The 20,547-nt window shown below is 50.6% G+C and overlaps 8 protein-coding genes across 8 annotated transcripts; 3 read left to right on the top strand and 5 right to left on the bottom strand.

Annotated features, from left to right (window-relative positions):
* Positions 1 to 252: 252 nt before the first annotated feature.
* Positions 253 to 2,108, bottom strand: N7498_005872 (bZIP transcription factor; the record flags this gene model as incomplete). The annotated part of the gene is made up of 2 exons (XM_058452934.1): positions 253 to 1,067; positions 1,121 to 2,108. 2 exons carry the CDS (start codon positions 2,106 to 2,108, stop codon positions 253 to 255), a joined length of 1,803 nt encoding a protein of 600 aa, XP_058309472.1.
* A 2,045-nt stretch (positions 2,109 to 4,153) lies between these two features.
* On the bottom strand, positions 4,154 to 5,740 carry N7498_005871 (glycoside hydrolase family 15 protein; the record flags this gene model as incomplete). The annotated part of the gene is made up of 3 exons (XM_058452933.1): positions 4,154 to 4,604; positions 4,658 to 5,468; positions 5,518 to 5,740. The coding sequence occupies 3 exons, from the start codon at positions 5,738 to 5,740 to the stop codon at positions 4,154 to 4,156; spliced, it is 1,485 nt and encodes a 494-aa protein (XP_058309471.1).
* A 615-nt stretch (positions 5,741 to 6,355) lies between these two features.
* N7498_005870 (uncharacterized protein) lies at positions 6,356 to 7,471 on the bottom strand (the record flags this gene model as incomplete). Its single annotated transcript, XM_058452932.1, has 1 exon — positions 6,356 to 7,471. The coding sequence occupies one exon, from the start codon at positions 7,469 to 7,471 to the stop codon at positions 6,356 to 6,358; it is 1,116 nt and encodes a 371-aa protein (XP_058309470.1).
* A 901-nt stretch (positions 7,472 to 8,372) lies between these two features.
* On the top strand, positions 8,373 to 9,767 carry N7498_005869 (phosphotransferase family protein; the record flags this gene model as incomplete). Its single annotated transcript, XM_058452931.1, has 2 exons — positions 8,373 to 8,566; positions 8,654 to 9,767. The coding sequence occupies 2 exons, from the start codon at positions 8,373 to 8,375 to the stop codon at positions 9,765 to 9,767; spliced, it is 1,308 nt and encodes a 435-aa protein (XP_058309469.1).
* Positions 9,768 to 10,081: 314 nt separating this feature from the next.
* Positions 10,082 to 11,638, top strand: N7498_005868 (FAD-dependent oxidoreductase; the record flags this gene model as incomplete). The annotated part of the gene is made up of 6 exons (XM_058452930.1): positions 10,082 to 10,296; positions 10,355 to 10,492; positions 10,542 to 10,645; positions 10,696 to 10,784; positions 10,846 to 11,221; positions 11,289 to 11,638. The coding sequence occupies 6 exons, from the start codon at positions 10,082 to 10,084 to the stop codon at positions 11,636 to 11,638; spliced, it is 1,272 nt and encodes a 423-aa protein (XP_058309468.1).
* Positions 11,639 to 11,946: 308 nt separating this feature from the next.
* Positions 11,947 to 14,214, bottom strand: N7498_005867 (putative arsenite efflux transporter ArsB-like; the record flags this gene model as incomplete). The annotated part of the gene is made up of 3 exons (XM_058452929.1): positions 11,947 to 12,270; positions 12,323 to 14,067; positions 14,139 to 14,214. 3 exons carry the CDS (start codon positions 14,212 to 14,214, stop codon positions 11,947 to 11,949), a joined length of 2,145 nt encoding a protein of 714 aa, XP_058309467.1.
* A 1,318-nt stretch (positions 14,215 to 15,532) lies between these two features.
* On the top strand, positions 15,533 to 17,593 carry N7498_005866 (uncharacterized protein; the record flags this gene model as incomplete). The annotated part of the gene is made up of 4 exons (XM_058452928.1): positions 15,533 to 15,684; positions 15,742 to 15,878; positions 15,954 to 16,640; positions 16,698 to 17,593. The coding sequence occupies 4 exons, from the start codon at positions 15,533 to 15,535 to the stop codon at positions 17,591 to 17,593; spliced, it is 1,872 nt and encodes a 623-aa protein (XP_058309466.1).
* A 611-nt stretch (positions 17,594 to 18,204) lies between these two features.
* N7498_005865 (uncharacterized protein) lies at positions 18,205 to 18,963 on the bottom strand (the record flags this gene model as incomplete). The annotated part of the gene is made up of 2 exons (XM_058452927.1): positions 18,205 to 18,604; positions 18,683 to 18,963. 2 exons carry the CDS (start codon positions 18,961 to 18,963, stop codon positions 18,205 to 18,207), a joined length of 681 nt encoding a protein of 226 aa, XP_058309465.1.
* Positions 18,964 to 20,547: the final 1,584 nt, after the last annotated feature.

Below are 20,547 nucleotides of genomic sequence, written 5' to 3'. Positions count from 1 at the left end.
GCTCCTATTTCGCTGATCCTTCGCATACGCCGAGTAACCGCTACCAAATTTCCACCCAGAAAGCCCAACCGAAAGATACAGTATACGAACAAAATAGGCGCCGTTGAAACTCCCAGGAAACATCTGAACCGAGATCCGCGAAATGTAGCCAGAAATGTCGGCAGAGATGTATGATCACCAAGCTATGACGAGGACAAAAGAAAAGAAAAAACACAAATGTACAAAGAAAAAGAAAACCAGCAAGGCAGGACGCTAATTGGGGAATCGCTGGAGGTGGGAGGTGATCAAGGACACCCGATCAAAGGCGGCTTCGATGCTGGAGCAGAGGTAGTTAAACCGATTTTGGCTGGCGGCGGTTTGATCTACGACGAGCTCGAAGTGGGAAGCCGGCTTCTCAGTTTGAATGCCATCGAAGGAAACATCATCAGAAGAAGTAGTAGTAGGCGCAGGGGAATCGACAAAGAGAGCAAAGGCAGGGTCGGACTCGTCAATCACGACGTCCGGGTTAGCGACACCGACGTCGGACTGCTGGGTCTGACTCTCGGGACGGTCGAGAACAGGTGCCTCATCCTTGCTGTCGGACACACTCGGTGACGACTTTCCAGAGAGAGCCGCAGCGTCGAGAGCGGGACCCTCGGGAACGTCGAGCACCGCAAAGACTGAGGTGTTGCCATAGTTCATGTCAATACCCGAGTTCCAGCCAGCGTTGTTCATCATGGCGGTGTCCATGCCCTGGTTGGGGACCATAACCATATTGGCCTGGGGGTTCTGATGCATTTGGAACTCCTGGTGGCGGTTGGCCTCCTTGGGGACCTGCATGTTGGGTTGAGGGGCAGCTTGCTGGGGCTGAGGCTGGGGTTGAGGCTGTTGCTGAGCCTGAATCTGGGGCGGCACAGTGTTGTCGGGCATCTCATTCAGGAAGTTGGCGAAGTGAGGGGAGCCGAGGAGCATGCGAGCCAAGTCGTTCAAGCGGGCGTTCTCCTCGAACAGCTGGCGGTTCTGGAGGCGTAGCTCATGAGCCTCGTTGGTGCGGGAAGCAATTTCACTTTCGAGTTGACCGATGTACTCTGTAGGGAAATGTGAGCAAACGAAAAGAAGAGAAACTATCAGGTTGTCATACCCTTACGACGGGAGCGGAAAGCACGGGCGGACACCTTGTTCCGCAGCTGGCGCCGCTCCTTGCTGCTGAGCTTCTTGCCCTCCTCACTGGCGAGGAGGCGCTCATCCTCATCCATGTCGGCCTCGTCCTTCTTGGACTTGGCCATGTGGGGAAGCATGGAGGATGGGGAGGGAGAGGCCTCGCCAGCAGCGATGGCATTCTGACGCATCTGCTGGAGGAGACGAGAGATCCGCTCCTCAACGATGGGGTCGTTGCCACGGGCGTTCCGGTTAGGAGCGTTCTGGCCTTCCTCCACGCGACGCTGCTGCATCTGCTGCTGTCGGAGCACGTCGTTCTGCTTCTGTTGCTGAGCAGCCTTGGCAGCCATCGCAGCCTGCTGCTGATGCATACCGGGGTACATGCGACCGACCTGCGTGGACGGGCCAGCCTGAGCCAGCTCATGGCCGCCGAGAGCGTTGGGGTCGACATATTGGCTCTTCCCGGGGTTTGCCGCGAAGAAGTAGGGGGCGTTGTTCATACCGTCCGACTCGACGTCCATCTCAGATGGGTTGTGTGTTGGTGCAGTGTTGAAGTCAAAGGGGACATCTTCGCGCTTCATTTGCCTTGTGAACATTTCGCCGTTGACGGGGTACCCTTGAGGACCGTTGTTGAAGCCCACAGGGTTGACCTGGTTATAGGTCATCGATAAAGCACCCGGTGGCAGACCAGTCTGCTGGCGGTGGTCCTCGTAGTGGTGACTAGGGCCCTGGAAGGCAATCGGGGATTGACCGCTGGACGCGAAGCTGGCACTCCGGGCATCACCGGCACTGAACTCTGTGCTTGGGACTAAGGGCAGGCTAGCCTGGGCGACCTTAGGGCGGGCGTCGGCGGAAGTGTAGGTGAGTTGGTCGAAATTGATAAAGGAGTCGAGGTCTTGGTCGTAATTACCGGGCATGTTCGGCATAGGCGAAGCGGTCGAATGCATAGGGTGTTCTGCGAGAGTAGCCATGGTTGCCTAGACCCCCGATAATAGGGGGTGTGCTAAGTATTTCAGGTTGTGTAAAATGGCGTGGAAAGATTAGATGCGAAGAAAACAGAAAGCGAGGGACGGTAGGAGTCTAGATGGGGCAGTCGATCGATTAAGAGGATGGGTCGATGGAGAAGGGGGGTGGCACAGGAGAGAGAAAGCCAGGTTCGGGAATAGAAATCAAGGCTTGCGCGTCCTCGGGCGATGACTCAGCGGGGACCACCAACGGCCACCCATAATTGGTCCATTTGCCACTCCTTTGAAACGGCTGTTTACTCTTCCTTTGCTCGAGTTGGTCGTAATTCTTCTTTTTTATCTTCTGGGAAGCCGGAGCTTTCTTCTAGAGGTGCTCTAGTTCAGCGCTATCCATGGTAGTCTTCTAAATTCCATCCCAACACCCAACGAGAGCAACATAACACGTATCTAGCCGATTCGCCGACTATTTCTGGCAAGTGGGGGCCGTCTCAGGAACCATTCGCTCTCATTGGAGGGTGGCTCAGGGTGAACCATTCAGGGCTCATACCGTCTCCGTACCATACTGTACATGTACATACGCTGCCCAATGCTGCGCTGGTATGACGCCAGTGGCTGTGTGTTTATCTCCTACGCAGGTGATTTCCGTATTCGACTAGGAGGCATTCTTCGGGTTGGTTTCTAGAAACACGAGAAGTCACGCTGAATACCCGGGTATAATGTGGCTGAATTGGCACCGTGGAAAGAATTGGAAAACCATACTAATCTTCCTATGATCTACTGTAGACTGAGCCGGGCTATCGACGGACTAACGAGTCAACGGGGCTGCGCCGTGTTCTGTGAATGGTGGACCCCGCGGAAGTAGTCCACTGCGCCCTACAGTGCAGTACGGAGGGCTAACCGTCATGGATTAGTGCACATCCATCCTCAGGGGTCTCTCTCCGTTCTTTGGCTGCATAATGGGTGTGAGTCCGGAGTAGTATTCTAGGTGAACGATTTCCATGCAACCGTGTTTCACGCGTTTTCTTTTCGCGTAAGCCTCTGTCACCGAGAGTTTCAGGCCCCCTTGGTAGACCACGGGAAGTTGACCATTTCGGAGGAGTTGGATGGAGTTGTCCGGTCTCGGAGCGGGGAACAGAGACTCTAGAACGAGATTTTAGGTGCTCGACCGGGCGATTCGATCTGAAACGGGCCAAATCATTGATCCAATTTCACATAATATCGTCGCAATTCAGGGCGACGGGCAGACTCCTGTGGCACGTGACCTCGGAAATGACCACATATGGTTAGTGAGGCCGGCTCTTTTCTTGGCACAAAAAGTACGGAGTAATCTACTACAATTTCGGGTGAGAGTATAGCCGCGTGGCCTTGATCCATGGAGTGGATCGCGAACCGAAACTTTGTTTTAAGAAACGATCACCTAGGGCTGAGCCGGCAAGTCTTCAGCCTACCGCGTGCGAAATCGAGGCTGAGCCAATGCCCGCGCCTCAAGGCCACCTGTGTTTCTGCACCGCAAAAATAGACAGCATTTCTTCCCTCGGCTTTCCAAGGTCTCCACTCGACGCGTAAGGGAAACCTTACAAGGAAATTTCACCCATTATGAATGAACGAGACTCTTGAAAGTGTCACCCTTGGTCTTCTAAGCACTAAATCAGGGTGATAAAACGAAGTTGGGGCCAAAGATTCGTAGTCGGTGTATTACATGCAGATCCTGCCTTGCCGCCCAGAGTAAGCAGAATGTGAGACTTTAGGATGGGCATGATTTATTCAAGCTACATTAGATGAAGATCATTCGGCGAATATGTTGTGAGAGAGTCATAAAAGGTGAATGGAAGAGGAGATCAGAAGGTATAATGGCTGAACCTGTCGACTCGTGTGTACCTAGCCTACGACTCTGTTGTCCGCTGTGGAGATCTTACTGCGGGTTCCAAGACGTTGAGATGAATTAGATACCTGCACTTGAAATAAGAGTAAATTTCTCGTGTAAAGCTCGCTTCTTATTCTTGAAGAGGGCTCTTTATATCGAAGGGTGATTGTTCAATATTCTACTCCCATTACCACGACGAAACTGTTGGGGTTGCGTAAGTCCCAGTAGCAAAGCCTCCCTGGCACTGAGATGGCACCTGATTGGCTTTGGACGCACCCCAGCTGCGTGGAACAGCACCGCTTCTGCGAGATGCGGCAGTGAGGAAAGCAGCATAGGACCATGTGAGATCACGGGCGGAGATGGGCGTGCCGTTGTTCCGTGTAAATTGCTCTGCCAGAGACCCATTGCTCGGCGTATATTGCTGGACGATAGAGTAAAACCCATCTGCGTAGTTCTTGACCGCGCTTGTGACTGAAGAATACATCGATGAGGAGCTGGAATAGTTCCCGGGAGCAGCGGAAGAGTCCAGATCCTGGAAGAATGGAAGGCTCGTCTGGGTGATGGCAAGCGAACCCTGTTTCTTCCACTGATAAAGAGCATCATAAAGCTGTTCAGCCGCGGCAAGCGTTGTCAAGTACCTTAGTGAAGTGTAAGCGATACTATGAGTATAATCGAAGGACACATAAAATACCATGGGTTACCGCCCTGATAGACATCTTCGGGGTAGCGCCCAACAGCAACGGCCTCGCCAGACTTTTTGCCACTGTTCAAGTCATAAATTGACCGGAAGGAATCTACGTATAATTTGTGATTGGACAGCGCACGGGCGGAACATGGCTGGAAAGTGGTGTCATCGCAAGACGAATTCGGGTCGAATGTCTGAATGGAGCTAAGCACCGAGTTTGCATCCAAGCCGGAGCGACCATCGTTAGCCAGATCGGAGATCACGGATGTGCCATTCCAGAAATCTTGGAGGAAGCACAGAACCTGCGGAGCTTGCGAGTCACAAATATCGCACGACTGTCCCAGAGATTTGGCAAAGGCACTCCCTTCAACCAAGGCGCGGTGCTGGGCGGCAACTGTGAAGAACGAGGATCCCTTAACTTCCTCCCACAAATCGAAGCCGGTCTGGTTCCAGTACTGAGCAACATAATTCAGGTCGTTTTGCACGATCGGCCAAATGTTTGTCTTGACGACAGACTGCTTGCCGGTGCTGAGCAAATTGTTGCCATAGGCGATGAGTGCCGTCGCGCGTAGAGCCGGGCCATCACGTTGAGGGCGTCCCCAGTCACCAGTGAAGGCTGTCAAGTTGACGTTGTACTTGGGCTCTCCAAGGCCTGCGCCATTTGATAGACCACCCGATGGGCTCGTGATGGTCTGCACTTTCGCCTGGGCGGTAATGTATTGTTGGATGACGGTTTCCAAAGACACATCTCCTGCCATGAAGCGTTCAATGACCATGGCGATCGTCAAAGCTGCATCGCGTGTCCAGCTATAGAAGTCTAGCACTCGTTAGTTCACAGAGTTGAGTGGCATGTGAAAAGAACCTACAGTCGGGGTTCGATTTGGATGGTGATGCTACAACGACACCAGCAGAGGCACCGGGCACACTCGACCCGTCGGCACCGATGTTATTGAGCACGCCCTGAAGGGCAACGGTAGACTCCGACTGTATAAAACTGTCGAGACTTGACTGACGACGGGTAGGGTGAATGACGGACGAGGCCACTGCCGGCACCAGCAGGGCAAGGGTCAAGACGTTGTGGGCTAACATGATGAACAGGACTTGTTGAACATTCTCAAAGTCCCCTGAGATTGAGACATCTTATTTATTCCCGAGGATGCAGTACAGTTTACAATCACGAGCTTCATCTCGCCCCACGGGGAATGAACAAGTGAAACGCAGGGATCGTTCGTTCGTTTGATTGGGTGAAGGCTTGACGATCACCAAGGATGTGGCTCATCGGTCGGAAATTAATCGTTGTATGACCGGCCCGAGTGGACCGAAGCAGAAGGAATTTAAATTAGACGATCAACATCGATTGGAGCTGGATCAAATTACACTTGGTGTAACCTCGGGAAGGCCGAGAAGTGATGTTCCTGAGCCGATCATGATGCTGGATCGTGGCCCACTCCGATAAATGGCCGTCTCCGACCCAGTTTTGGTTTTCTCTCCATGATATCATGAATTGATAGGCCGATCGCGCTCCTTTGCAAACAAATTTCATCTAGGATCATCGAGAAACATCGAGGGAAATGCGGAGGCCCGCTGCATTGTGGTATTAAAGTGACTTGAAACAATACAAAGTTCATTAGTTCGGCGTCATTCACCAAATCAAAATCAAGCGTATTCAAATGCGAGATGAAGTAAATTAAAACTCCCCAGTATTCAGGGTCTCCAGGTACTTCTGCACGCCGGACATGTCGAAGCGTGGGATGTTTCCAACCACTGGTCGATGCACTTTTTGTGGAAGTTGACTCCACACCGTGCCCTGCACCAAACTAGTTCTTCATCCTCTTCGTCTTCATCGTCTTCTTCCTCACCCAGATTCTCTACATCTTCTTCCTCGTCAATCTCTATACTTTCATCGACGAAGAGGGACTGTGAAGTCTGCATATGACACAAACAGATCCCACATTCTCCTTCGACGGCTCGGCGAGTGACGGAGGTAGCCTGAATGGCTCGGTTACGGGGCTGCGAAGTTGCTTCAACGCCTTCCTGGCTGTCGGTACTGCTGGAGACACGAGCCGTTGCTGATACGGTCGCTGCTCTTTGATTTGAGACTGAAGCTGGCCTTGCTTGAATGACAACTTGCACTTGTGTCGAGCGTGGTGCGGTAATTGTTGACTCGTGGGTAGAGCTTGCTGACTGTCTCATCACTGCCCTGGTACTGGGGACTATACGCAAACCGTCTCTGATGGTCGAGCTCCGGCCGGTCCTGGGGTTGTTATCTATACTTGCGCGCTCATCACCGCGAGGAACTGGAGAGTTTGCAGATATAGTTGGCCCATGCTGAACGGCCTGAAGGCGTCTGAGCTCTTCCAAGGTGTCCTGAAGTTTCCGATAGAGAATATCGCATAGCTCATCCACATTTGCTTCGGCTGTGTCTGAATATACATCGCTAGATGATCGTCTCACCCGTCTTTCTGAGGTTGCTGAATTGACTTGTGAAGTGGCTTGGGGGACGAGGAACGAGCTAACTTGTCTCTTCCAGCGACACGCAAGGTCCAAAGCCTGGTTTTGATGAAATATGGTACACAGAACGTAGGTGGCCAGATTTTCCAATAGCGTATCGATGCGGCGACCAGCCCGAAGGTCTTTAGTGCCCTTGTCAAGAAGAGACATTGCCGAGCTGCGACCACGCATGTTTGTGGGGTTGTGGCAGCGCCGTCCTTTGGAATGGGCATAACCAGCACACCATGGCTCCTTCTCTGGCTCGAGCTTGATGATCTCCGATAGAGAGGGCAAGGTGGGACCTGCGATGTAGGACTCCCTAGAAGGCATGATGATTTGATTGGCAAGATTCAGTATACTGTAATAGAATGGGGCGTATTATCGCATATGCTGAATGAACTTCAAAGCTTTGTAGATGTATGAGCACCATGTGGTGGGTGCACTATTATTACTTTATATGTCCCCGGACCGTACAAGACACGAGGCCTTCGCTATCTAGGCATACACTCTGTTCTGCCACAGTAGTGTGGCGCGGCTCCAGGAATAGAAGCTACTCCGTACACGGCGTTAATATAAATAGACTAAACAGATTCCTAAGGATAAGTACCAATAACGATTGACGACCATCGAGTGAGGCGCATGGAAAACCGACGGCTCAGGGCTATGCTTGCTCAGGGGGTTCAAGAAAAGGGGGGGGGGGTGTGGCTGGTACTCGGTTCGTGTTCAGGAGTTTTTGATAGGCTCTTTTTATTTGAATAGGTGCAAGTGCGCTCCATCGGACTTTAGCTCTGCGAGGGATGCAGTAGTGACGCCACAAATGGCAGTGCCGTGTTTTCCATTGGCTACCTACCGTACCTAGTGGATTTCCTCTGCTACTTCTTGGGCTTTCCCCTTCCATTTAGTGCTCAGACCTTGCCGGCTGAGCACGCCTCGGAGAGGATACGCTTGTGAATCTGTACGTTACCACAACATTAGGGCAGCACCCGCAATCAACCAATCACACTTCGACGCCACTAAGCCTCAAACTTTACTATAGTGATTGTAGGGTTCCTGTGACAATTTCAACCCTATTCTGCTATTATACAGGTCTGTTTTGTTTCCTCTTTAGAAACATAAACAGTCATGCGCTCAACATCCGATTGTCTCATGTGCCGGACGATCAACATTGAAAGTTGTCTAGTTCCCCCGCTTCAGCTTTTGCTGGCTCGCTTGCCCTGCTCTACAAACAAGAATGGCGCAACCGCAGCATATCGAACAGTCGCCTTATTTGCACGCTGCTGAGGATGATGAAAACGCAGAATTATTTTCTGCAGTTCTCTCGACGCTTGACAGAGAGCAGTTGCCCCTGCTTGCGAGCGCCATTCTACGGCGCCTTCAGCCACCCTATCAAACTACCGATGCGAAACCCTCAGTCGGCGAGCCTTTGTACGGATCTTACCACGTACTCTTCCCATTGACCTTTGATATCGGCCTTCGTTGAATCGCAAAAATCCCCATTAACGGCACGGCAAGCAAATGGGATGAGTTGTCTGTCTCGGCCCTGACCTCCGAGGCGAATACAATGCGCCTGTTGAAGCGCGAGACCACTATCCCTCTACCTGATGTTTTGGACTTCTCTTCGACCACGCAAAACACTCTCCGATGCCCTTACATTATTATGACCTTCATTTCCGGAATCCCTCTATACAACGTCTGGTTTGGACACCGTCTGAACGGCGTCAGGCCCGACACCACTCGTTTACGCCGAATTCGCGCCCTCGAAAGCATTGCCTCGGCAATGGTGCAGCTGGACAGATTTTCATTTCAAACCGGCGGCCGTCTTCTGTTTGGAAGCGATGGCAACCCATCTGATATCGGGCCTATGCGACGAATTGATCACAAGGCTATGCTTGACCGATGGTTTGTTCTTAAAGATCCAGGCGATGACCCAATCTATATTGAGTGTGCGGCATCCAGCGACCCGAAAGAATACTACACCCTCATGCTCGACATACACCCCGAACAGAACCCGGTTCCTAGGGGTCTCGCGACGCTCTTGCGCCAGCTGATCAGCTGGATCTCTGAGCCCAGTAGAATGGATCCCTTCGTTCTTGCACATCCAGACTTTGACATCCAGAACTTTATAGTATCTGAAGAGGGCGAGCTCCAAGGTATCATTGATTGGGATGGGGTCGCTGCTGTGCCTCGCACTCTTGGCAACGAGAGATACCCCGGGTGGCTCACGCGCGACTGGGACCCGGCTATGTACGGATATAAGGAGTCTATGGAACATGGGGTGGAACCAGAAGGTGTGTGGGAAGATTCTCCCGAATGTCTCGCCTACTACCGCGACATCTATGGTGGCATAATGGCAAGACATCGTATGGAGAGAAGAGGAGGATCCGAAGCCAACCTCTGCCGAGTATCCCTCATTACGGAAAACTTAGCCATTGCGGTGGATGATCCTCGATGCCGAAATGCAATTCTGCGCAAAATGGTGCATGAAATATGGACTGCTGCGGGAGGAGGTGAGCAACCGGACTTCACGGACCTAGCCGACATGTTCGCCGAGAACAACATGGATATCGAGGTGATGGAAACCCTCCATAGGGGCTTTAACACGCTTCTGTCGAAGAAAGAGTTGTAGGGTGCGTTTGATTAGATGCTTCAGGAGAGCATCAAGGAAGCTCTAGATTATAAATAATAGTTATTGAGCAATTTGAGAGCTTGGTCGATTCTACGTGCATGCCGAAGCTTATTACGTTGTGCCTAGAAACCCGCAAGGTCAAGGGGTTAAGGGATCAAGAGAAGCTGGAGTGGCTGAGACATTGGTGCAAAGAAGCTGGGGTTTTATTCAACATGCATTGGAAACAATACGTCTTTCCCCGCACCTCGGTAGGCCGAGATGAATGTGGGTCGTCTGACAGGTGGTTTCACCATTTGGTAATATTCGCTGTAAAAATGAAAACTGATTGGGCAGATGCAAAACGGGAGGTGATTAACCCACATCCCGTGACTACTTTCGTTGTGTCAACAGATTCCATCTCAATAGTCAAGTCCTTTAGATCCCCGAGTGTTGATTGCGGCTCTACCCAATTCAAGTCACAGCTGGGCAGCTTGAGCTTCACACCGAAGATGTCATCATCCTCAGAGTCAAGAGCGATAACCGTCATCGGGTAATCACCATCTTCCTTCGCAATGTTCTTGAACAGGAAATCTAATCAACCACGATAGAGCAGGAGTGATCGGTCTTACGACCGCATTGCTCCTCAGCAAAGACGCGAGGAACAAAGTCTTGGTCATTGCCGAGTTCATGCCTGGTGACTACGACATTGGATATGCGTCCCCATGGGCCGGAGCCAATTTCTTCCCGTGAGTCTCTCGTGATCTCTTTGATGTCGCCCGCTGATAGCCTGTTTAGCACGGCAGAACAAGGCACGCTCCAAGCGCAGCTTGAGCAGGAGACTTGGAAAGTTCTCAAACATTTGGCCTCATCTGTGCCGGAGGCCTGCGTTCACTTCCAGGGTGAATGATTCTACGTCATTATTGAGAAGGACCGAACTGACCAGAATTAGAAGCTGTGGTTTACACTCGAGAAGAAGATGTGGGCCTGGCGGGGCCTTTGTTCGTTGGCCCAGGAAAAGAGCCATGGTGGAAAGAGGTGGTAGATGATGCAAGTGATCCTTCATGCTTTTGATAACCTGAGAGCTAACACCACTTGATAGTGTCGCGTCGTCCGTTCAGAGGAACTCCCTCCAGGTATTGCTGCGGCGACGAAATTCAAGACGGCTTGCATCAACCCGGCTCTCTATCTTCCCTACCTAGTTTCCGAGTGTCGTCGCCGGGGCGTCATATTCAGGCGCCAAAAGGTGGGAAACATTTCAGATGCTCAAGAAGTGTGCCATCCAAATGGGAAAATCACGGATATTCTTGTCAATGCGACGGGCCTAGGCTCGAAAACACTAAAGGGTGTCGAGGATTCGACACTCTTCCCAGTCAGAGGGCAGGCTGTGCTCGTTGAGAACGACCCTGGCTATATGATGGCTGTTACTTCTGGAAGGGACGGTAAAAGACTAGGCTATTGCATGACCAGGGCTGCTGGTAAGTATGACGAGACAAATTTCCTGATGATTAAGATCTCAAGAATTAGTTCTAACACTACGAACAGGGGGTGGAACGATCCTGGGAGGATGCTTCCAAACCGACAATGTTGAGTCGACCGCTGATTTCAACCTTGCGAGTCAATTTATGAAGACTGTTGTGGACTTATGTCCTTCGATCGTGAAACCAGGCCAAGGTATTGAAGGACTTAAGATCATACGTCATGGCGTAGGATTGAGGCCCATGCGACGCGACGGCCCCAGAATTGAATTGGACGACCAAAACAAGACAATAATTCATTGTTACGGCCATGGTAGTTATGGTTATCAGACAAGTTGGGCAAGTGCGGAGAGGGTGGTAAAGTTGGTCAGGGAGACTGAACAGGCTCAGCAGCCGACATTGAAGAGCCCGCAGTGATAGATGTCGCTGAATCTTTATCACCTTGACCTTGAGAATTCCCAGCATTCCTTGTTTACAAGGCCCAGAGTATAAGGAAATCTAGCTTACCTAGTATTTGTTGGTGTAGTGAGAGGATGTCGAAGTTTTCATGCCATAAACCTTACCGTCCTGCCATCATCGACGTAGAGAGGGGTATCTGACATTTCGAATTCACCTGCAGTACCAGCTCGTTCTATAGATTCCAAGGTTCGTGATCCTCGGAATCTATCAAGAATCTATATAATTCACCATTCACGATCATCCCATCATGAATCATAAGGCGTCGTTTATCTCATGACATAAACCTCTCCAATGAGAACAGTGCACCCGACAACCATAGCAATGGCTATAATGGGCAAATTCACGCGGGCAAATTCGATACTACCCACACGGATATGCTTCCTGGCCAGAATGTCGCGCCATAGCAAACCAGCAAGGGATGCACTAAAGGCCGTGCTGAATGCTCCGAAATTAACACCTAAAGCCATACTGTAGACCGAGGCCCAGAAAGTGCGGTCGCTGATGGGAACCCCGCTGATGCGATGGATTTCTTGCCATGCTTGAATAACACGCGAGAGGAGGATGGTTGTGCCGATGTTTGTTCCGGCGAACTTTGGGAAGTTGTTAGCTGGGTCGAGGTTTTAATGTTTCACTTATACTCACATTGCAGAGAATAACAGACAAAAAGCCCATTCCGCCAACGGCACCCACAGTCCCAGTCTTGTTAACCCAGTGGTCCCATCCGTAGGCAAAGACAGGGACCCATCCCTTGGTCACAAGCGCTTGCACCAGGACAAACATGGATAGCGCAAAAGGAACAAGAGGGAATGGCATGTGCGAGATAACGACCGTAACAGTTGGAAATGTCTCCTGCAGCCACCGGTAGGTATCAGCACTCAATGATACCAGGTTGCGTGGCGACACTATCTCTGTTTGAACCATGGCTCCTCGCTTCTCTTCGTCGAGTCCATTAGCTCGTACTTCATCCCTGGCCTTGGGAGAGGATGTGAGGGTCAGATCTTGACAAGTAGTCATGGTATCAGCCAGTGGCTCTAGGCCTGGGAAAGGTTCCTCTTCAACAAGAATTGATCCTGGTATGGGCGTTTGACAGTCTTGGGGCACCTTTGTGCTGGCCAGACTGTCAGCGGCATCGAAGGAGAACCCAATCTCAGCGCAGTATCCAGTAACCTGACTCTCCGACGAGAGGTCAGTCTGGCGGCGTTGCATCTGCTTTGTTCCATCCAATGCCGCTTGCTGTGGAGAATTACGGAGAGAATTGAGCCTTTCTCGCTCTGCTCGCGCGAGTTCCACCTCCCGGCGGCCTTTGGCGGCAATTTCGCGTGTCTCATGGCGATGAAGCCAGCCAAAGGTGAGGTCCCAACAGAACATGACAAAAGCAGCAGGTAAAGTAACCCAGAACACAGGACGCTCTTGCCCTGAATTGCTGGCTGCGTTGAGTGCAAGGAGAGTGATGAGTGTAGTGGCCATTATCACAGCACCAAAAGCGGCACCACCTTTATCCAAAAAAGGATTCATGATCTCCTCCAGTGAAAGCTGTTTGCCATGCTCATTATTGATCGCTTCCTTTTCGTCGGCATTTCCTCTGGCATTGGGAATATTGGGGTTGACAGGTTTCCTGCTCATAGCCTCTTCCGACAGCTTGTGCATTTTGATAGATACCGGGATAAGAGACGTATCGGCAAAGATAATATAGAGTAAGATTGGGAAAATGACGATCGCAGTTGCAACCACCGGCACGATCATATTGGCCGTATAGACGATGAACTTGATCTCGAAAGCGCCGGCAAGCACGAGATTAGTCGGATTCGAAGAAACCAAAATGGCGGAAGCAATATTCGCAACGGCAAATTGGCTGTGTATCCAAGCTCGAGGGTGGACAATATTGCTCGACACGCGGGTCATGTAGGCAAGGAAAGCCGTGCCCGATAGAATGATGGGATCATTTCCAATAAAGCTGCCTAATCCAAAGAAGAAAGCGAAAAGATAGAAAAATAGTCGATGGCCGACATTACCTCCCTTCTGGAGAACTTTGAAGGCCAAGTATCGGATCAGACCGGAGGCATCGATCGAGATCGCAATATATGCTAGTGTGAGGAAGAACGCCATGATGTCAATGGGAGAGATGTTTTCTGCTCCGATAGTGCCATCGTGAACTTCCTGTCGGCCAATGGCCAGGATCACCAGAAGGAACAGATCAGCTATCAACGGCGCGGTCATAAAATTAAGAGGTAAGTTCAGCCGTACGAACGAGCCGGGCTTATCGTGGTCTCGCGGCAGCTTTTCGCGGCAGGGTATTATACGCAAGGTTCTCAGGCCATACAGGGTCGTGTCGGATAGCCACCGTGGGACATAAATAGGAACGTGGAAAGGAAAAAGCACGACGATATCTGCACAGCGAGATTAATTGGCCAAAGTCAGTTTCAGCCACATGCAGTAGCCGACACAAGTCCTGACTCACTGGTCACGCAAAAAACAATCAACGTTATTATAGATCGCCAGTCTTTGATTTTGCTTGTATCTAGGTCCTCAGCCATTTTGAACCCTCTTCTCCACTTCGGTGAGTATCGTGAAGCGGATAGGTGTCGCGTGCGGTTTGACTGAGCGTGGGGTAAGATCGCATGCACATAGAGAAAAAAACCCCTCCGAGGAGCCGGGGCAAGATCAGCTGACTGCGCTACGGCCGTCGAAAGGCATGAGGCGCAGGTTTATGGAATGCAACTAAACAAGGAGAGTCCGTGGTGTCAAATCAGTCGAATTTTCGAGGCCTCAGCAGAGAAACATTTCTTGCGCTGGCTCGCGCGTTTGACTTGTAGCGGGCGTTATGTGTCGAGTTGAAGTTTGTCCCAGTCGATTTCTGTTTGCGATCCTTGCGATCCTGTTCCCCGTGGAATGAAATCAACGTAACCTGAGGGGTGTCGCGTGAGGGACCTGTCGGCAAAATCCCATCAGCGGTGTGTTATTAATCTGCGTGTACGCTGGATCAAGGAACGGTCCTTTATGAAGATAAGAAACTTTGAGGTGTGAGGGCTGTGTAGCACATCCCCGTTTAACGCGATTGGAGGAGATGACCTTGGCAACAGCCTCAAATGACTGTGCAGCAATCAGGTAAAAGGGACGCAGCACGAGCTCACTAGGCCATTATTGATTAGCTTGAGGTTGGGCTTTTGAATGGAAAACCCGTGCGAAGGATAGTCAATAGGACTTGAGGACTAACGCCAAAGAGATAAAGCCAAGACAGCCAAGATGACCCCGCACGGATTACTCCGAACCGATTTCCAATGTTTGTGCCCTTTTAGTTCAACCCTCTGCTAATCTTCAAGCTATCTTCTGCGTCTCCCTCGTGATTATTCCCGGAATCCCAATATTCATTGGATGGACTTCCCCGGGCCGAGGAGGAGCAAGTTATGCACTCAGCCACTGCACCATTTCATTACGCTTGAGACTCGCCAATCAAGGGGGCCGCTAAGTGCCCGGTCTCGTAATGGGGCGCCCGGCTATCACCCGGGCACAAGAGCACGAGAGCACCTCCTGGTTTGAGAAGGATGGCGTCTAAAGAATGGCCAATCCCGCCAAACCCAGGCAGCGGAATCGCGGGATGAGGCTGTTGCTGACGTACCATCTTCTATGCCCCAAAGCGGATCGCGATTTGTTTGATGGCCGTTCAAGCCGGGTGAACGTCCACTTCTTCAAGGTTAATCTGGGGTATGGGCTTTCTTTATCTTTCAGTCCCCCAGTCGCCATCTATTTGAGGCAAATGCTACTATGTGACGAATAAAATTACCGTCTGTCAGAATTATATATGCCTGTTTTATTACTTTTATCCAAGACCATCAGGAGGCCGGATGATTAGCGATGCCAGCAATTCCCTTCCCCGCCGAGCTGCTAGAAGGAATCCTTGTGCATCGCAACGCCAAGCTAATCCCCGGCAATGCGACTGCTGAAATCTTAGAAGTTGTTTGCGCCTGGCCAGTGTCTGGGCAATATGGGCCTGGGACCCGAGTTCTGTATGACCCACAATCGGGCCTGCGGAGGCAGTTCATCATTTCTGACACCACTTGCAGCTACTATGCATTAGCAGCAGCCTGTGTCTTTGCTCGCAAAGAGGAATGGATTCGCAATCCTTGCCTGGCTGCTGTGTTACTGTTTCCTGCCGTCGCGGCTATCCATGGGATTGTCCTGGCTGCTCTCCATCGCAATGGTGAGTTGTTGGATCTACATACGGGAGGCGTAATTTGCTGTCTGAGTCAATGGAAACAGTGACTAACTTTCCTAGGAGCTGTCGACATGGATGTCTACGGTGCTTTTCAACTATGCACCATCGGTATCTTGACCGCACCGCCTACCGTACGACTCTCAACTACTTATTTCAACAATCCCGGTCGCGACATCATCTTCCTGTGGACAGGCCTCCTTCTAGCCGGTCTCCTCAGCCTGGTCGTGGAATTTATCCGCCTTGCCCCTACGGCTTGCCCACCCGATGACCCGGCATCAATTGAATGGGCGGCGACCGGCAAATTCTCATATAACAGCAACTGCAGCTTGGTCTGCTCCGTAGCAAACGGGCCCTACTCGCCTCTGCGACAAGACGCTGCCAACAATATCAATGTCATCCCAGTGCCTCACGAACTTACCTTCAATACTGCCACTCTCCTTGCGGCTGCATGCTGCATCCCAGCTATTTTATTGTTGGTCACCATGTGGATCAAAATCCTTGAGAAGAACTGGGAGAAATTTTCCCGTCGTGATAGAGAAAAGGAGAAACCTGATGAGTCGCCAATTGAAGGCACGAATGGCGCTACGCCTAACCACATGAGGTGGATTTCCGACAGGATCCGAAGTTGGTTAACGTTGATTGAGGTTCCGATCTTCGTGGCGGCAGTGCTCTTTATTCTGATCAAGGGCGAGATGAATTTCTTCAGCACGCCCGTGAGGTATCAGACGGAGCCTATAGCTAGCATCGGTAAGTGGGTCAACACTTATCCGTTATTGAGGACTGAAATTACTGACGATGTCTTAGGCCAATGGGCACCCATTGTTGGTACCGGTCTTGGTGTGGTCGGGTCGCTCTATATTTTACTTGCAGCCGACATGGAGGCTGAAGACAAAAAGTTACAAGTACCAGACGACCAACTCAACGAAAACATCGTAACTAGATGTCCTAGGTGCGATGGATGTGCCGTATTGGACGAGGAGACCGGTTCTGGCGCAGAATCATCTCGGAGCTGGCAAAGTATCGACGAGCAATCTTCGCCGCCGACGGCGAGAACAGCTACTCAGCCTTCTATAACTACAACTTTCAACCGAGCCAGCACCACTCAATCTGAAGGAAACGCAGACCCAGGTGGAAGAAAAAAGGTGGCTCGAGCCCTCAGCACGGCCAGCAGAGCACTTGCTGCTAAAGCAAACTCTAAATTCGAATATTCAGGCTTCGAGGTGCAGGAGAGGAATATTTTCCCGACAGTTCCCGGCGAGGACCTCCGAAATGGAAATCTCTCTGAATTCAAAAATGCTTACAGCACTCCGCAGCCTCAGTCCAGGGCTAGCAGTCCTGTTGAGAGCATCGAACCTGGGTCTTCCAATGGCCAGGGTACCTCAAAGACGCCGCTGGAATCACCAAAGCATTTATCTTTGCATATTCCACAACCGACACGCGTTGTAACCCGCCAGAGGCATTCTAACACCGGGCCATCGAGAGGAGGTCCGTCCGAGGCTTCTAACCTGCAAGCCCTTGGAATCAGCTACGAGACTTCAGCATCACGACAGCGAGATTTACCAGAGATACTGATGCCAGATCGGCAGCATGCTAGCATGACACCATCAATTTCCGACGTAAGCCCTACAGCCTTAACACCTGGCGCTCAAGATACGCGGCTGAAGATAGTGGTTTCTGAGGACCAAGGCGGACATTCATAGCTCTATGTAAGCCCCTTTCGACGTTGCTGGGATTACCTCGCTCTATGACCGAAACGAATATGGGTTATTTTGGGAATGTATAGATTTGGATAGATTAAGCACCGAAATCCTGACCCATCTTTACTGTCTTTACTTAATTATCATGAAACTCGCTCTCTTAAAACTCTTGCTTTGCTGTAGAATTCAAACTCAAACGACTCATCAGACCCGCCTCCAATCTGTTCTCACACTGCTCTTGTCTCAGGTGGCCCAAGATATTCGCGCGGACACTCCTGTTTACATTTTTTTTTCCTGCCTTTTTCTGTCGGTAATTCATCGAACAAAAGGCATTTGATCTACCTGATCACCCGACTAACGTGGTAGCCGCAGACCGGCTGCGACATCTCACATCTACGAGGATTTCGGCACCCTAGATAGGAACGGCCCCACCCGGCAGACTTTATTTTGTCTCTATAGGTGCATACGAACAAGTGTGGAATAAATCATCACTATTCGTTCCTCAAATCCATAATTCCAGATCCTTCCAATACCAACCCCCTATCGTACTCTTCTGTCTTAGAGGGAAACACTGTTAATTTCCCATCTAAGCCAAATTCTATCCTTTCTGAAATTTAGGAAACAGTGACGGAGGAGGAGCCGGAGCTCTCGTAGCCCTCAGTCGAAAGAATCTGGTAGTTGAAGCTTCCGAGGTCCAATCCTATGCTGGCCCAGTAGTTGAAGTGGTTGGAAGTGGTGACAGTTCCGCTGGAACGGGTGTCCGAGCGGATAGACCAGTACTGCTGAAAGGTGGAGGTACCTTCAATAGAGGGCTGGTCGGTCTGGGTGTGGGTATAAACAGTATATGTGGAACCATCGCTAGTCAAGCTTCCAACCTCAGTCATGGCAGAGCCAGGGTTGTAGTCGCCATAGTTCTCAAGAATATAATATTCAACTAAGGGGCTCTCGGTCCAGCCGTAAACAGAGAGATAGGCGTTTCCGGAGGGGCTGAAGTCAGCTGAGAAGGTAACATCCCTAGATTAGTACGGGAAAACATGGGTTAGCATTATACATCTTAGACCAGCCTAGTTCAGGTGTCAATGAACCACTTACTGGGCGCTACCAGGGTTCCAGCCGACTCCGGAAGTGAAGTCACCGCCGTCAGAGTTTGACCAGTTGACGCTGTATGCGCCAGCACCAGTGTTGGTGTAGTCAACAGTACCATCACCATTAGTCCAGAAAGAGTAATAGTAACCATCATAAGTGCCAGTCTGGCTAGAAGTGATGGTCTGGCGAGCGGTGAGGTCACGTTTGCCAACAATATGACCAGGGAGAGCAGTGGCAAGTCCTACCACAGCAGCGGCGCTGAAAGCAAGTGGGAAGAAGGAGATCATTATGGCTGATTGACTGATTGCAGTTTGAAATATTTGTAGTTAGGGTTTAGGAGCGGTGCTCTAGAGATATTGTTTGATGATAATTCAGGAAGTAGATATTGGAAGTGACTCTTTTTTATTTCTGCATGTGCTCCAACTATAGCGGGGTTTTTAAATATCAAGTTGCGCGGATTTTGCCAGTGGCGGCTAATAAACTATATCGAGCACGTATCGACTATCCTAAATAAGGCGTTATTAAGCAAAAATCTTTTGCAACAGCCTAAAAATAACAAATGCTGGCAGGGAAAAGATTACAAAGAATCTAAACTGTGGCCAGGGGCGAGGAAGAATCTGAAACTCTTCGCGCTTTTTGCGCTGAAATGATCCTTGGATGCGGCGGCGGACTGATTCGTTTTATCTACACAAAGCTTCGACTTGATACTCTTTTATTCAGGGTAAGATCTACACTAATATATACTGCCACCTTTGAGGATAGCCCAGCTGTATTACTCTTTTATTGTGGTGTAGAACATTCTACAATAGCTCAGTCTAACACTCATCAAATCCACACCCAGGGGAAGAGCACATGCTCATGATGGGACACCCCCTTCCCCGCAATAGAATGAATGCTAAAATCCTGCAGAAAAAGAGGGTGGGGTAAGTGAAACTTAGCTTGACGCCACTTGCTAAAACCACCCTTCCTGAATAATTTCCGAGGTCTCTGACCATTTCTCCTCTCTAATTGTACCCTAGTCTAGACAGGGCAAGTCCTGGGCTTAGCGTATAATAGTCACCTCTAGCCGTGCTCTATTACCCGTGATGGTGCCTCCGGCGAGCACGCGCATGAGAGCGCGCCTCCAGCTCTCAAGATGATGAAATATCACCTTCTCATGGTATCCGGTGTCAGTAATTATCAGTTGAGGGGAAACCAAGAAGAATCCCCCTGTAGTGGTGGTGGTTGTGCGGCCGTATTGTGAAGTTGTCGCCCGGCGCTCTCGCGCCCGCCCGACCGCACAGAATGATTGATGAGAACAAAGAATAGCCAAGGCTCCTACCTGCCTTATCTTGATATGATTGCTGAATTTGAATGCTATGACACACTGGCATCATAGCCACTTGAGGGGTGATATAGCCTATTGGTGAGTATCCTAGACTAGGCGCGTCCATGACTCGGTTAGTCTACCACGCCTTGACATGCGGTTGCAAGAAGAAGACAACGAGAATCTTCCCGGCATAATATCGCTATCCGTCGACCTTACCAGCGACGTGGCTGACAACTCAGCTTGTGCCGATCTACCTAGAGAAACATGCTAGCATTATACTCCCCAGCGGCCGACAACTAGCCGCCCTGATATGCCTCCGACGTGACTACCTACTTCGTGCCGAACGATGTAGGCTTAATAGGGCAATTTAGGGGAGTGAGGAAAAAGGGAAAGCAGTGATCAACGTCTAGCTGATAATTGCCAGCCTAGACGTTACGGGAGGGGGATATGTTCTATAACACGATGATGTGGGTAGGGTGAGCTAGCTTAATATAAGGAAGCATAGAAAGTTATAGTCCCATACGGCCACAGTTATTGTAGCGCCATCGAAATACCCTGTGAC

Source organism: Penicillium cinerascens (assembly GCF_028974065.1).
Source record: "Penicillium cinerascens strain IBT 15544 chromosome Unknown contig_5_segment0_segment0, whole genome shotgun sequence".
Classification (NCBI taxonomy): domain Eukaryota; kingdom Fungi; phylum Ascomycota; class Eurotiomycetes; order Eurotiales; family Aspergillaceae; genus Penicillium; species Penicillium cinerascens.
This window is presented reverse-complemented; position numbering and strand designations above follow the sequence as displayed.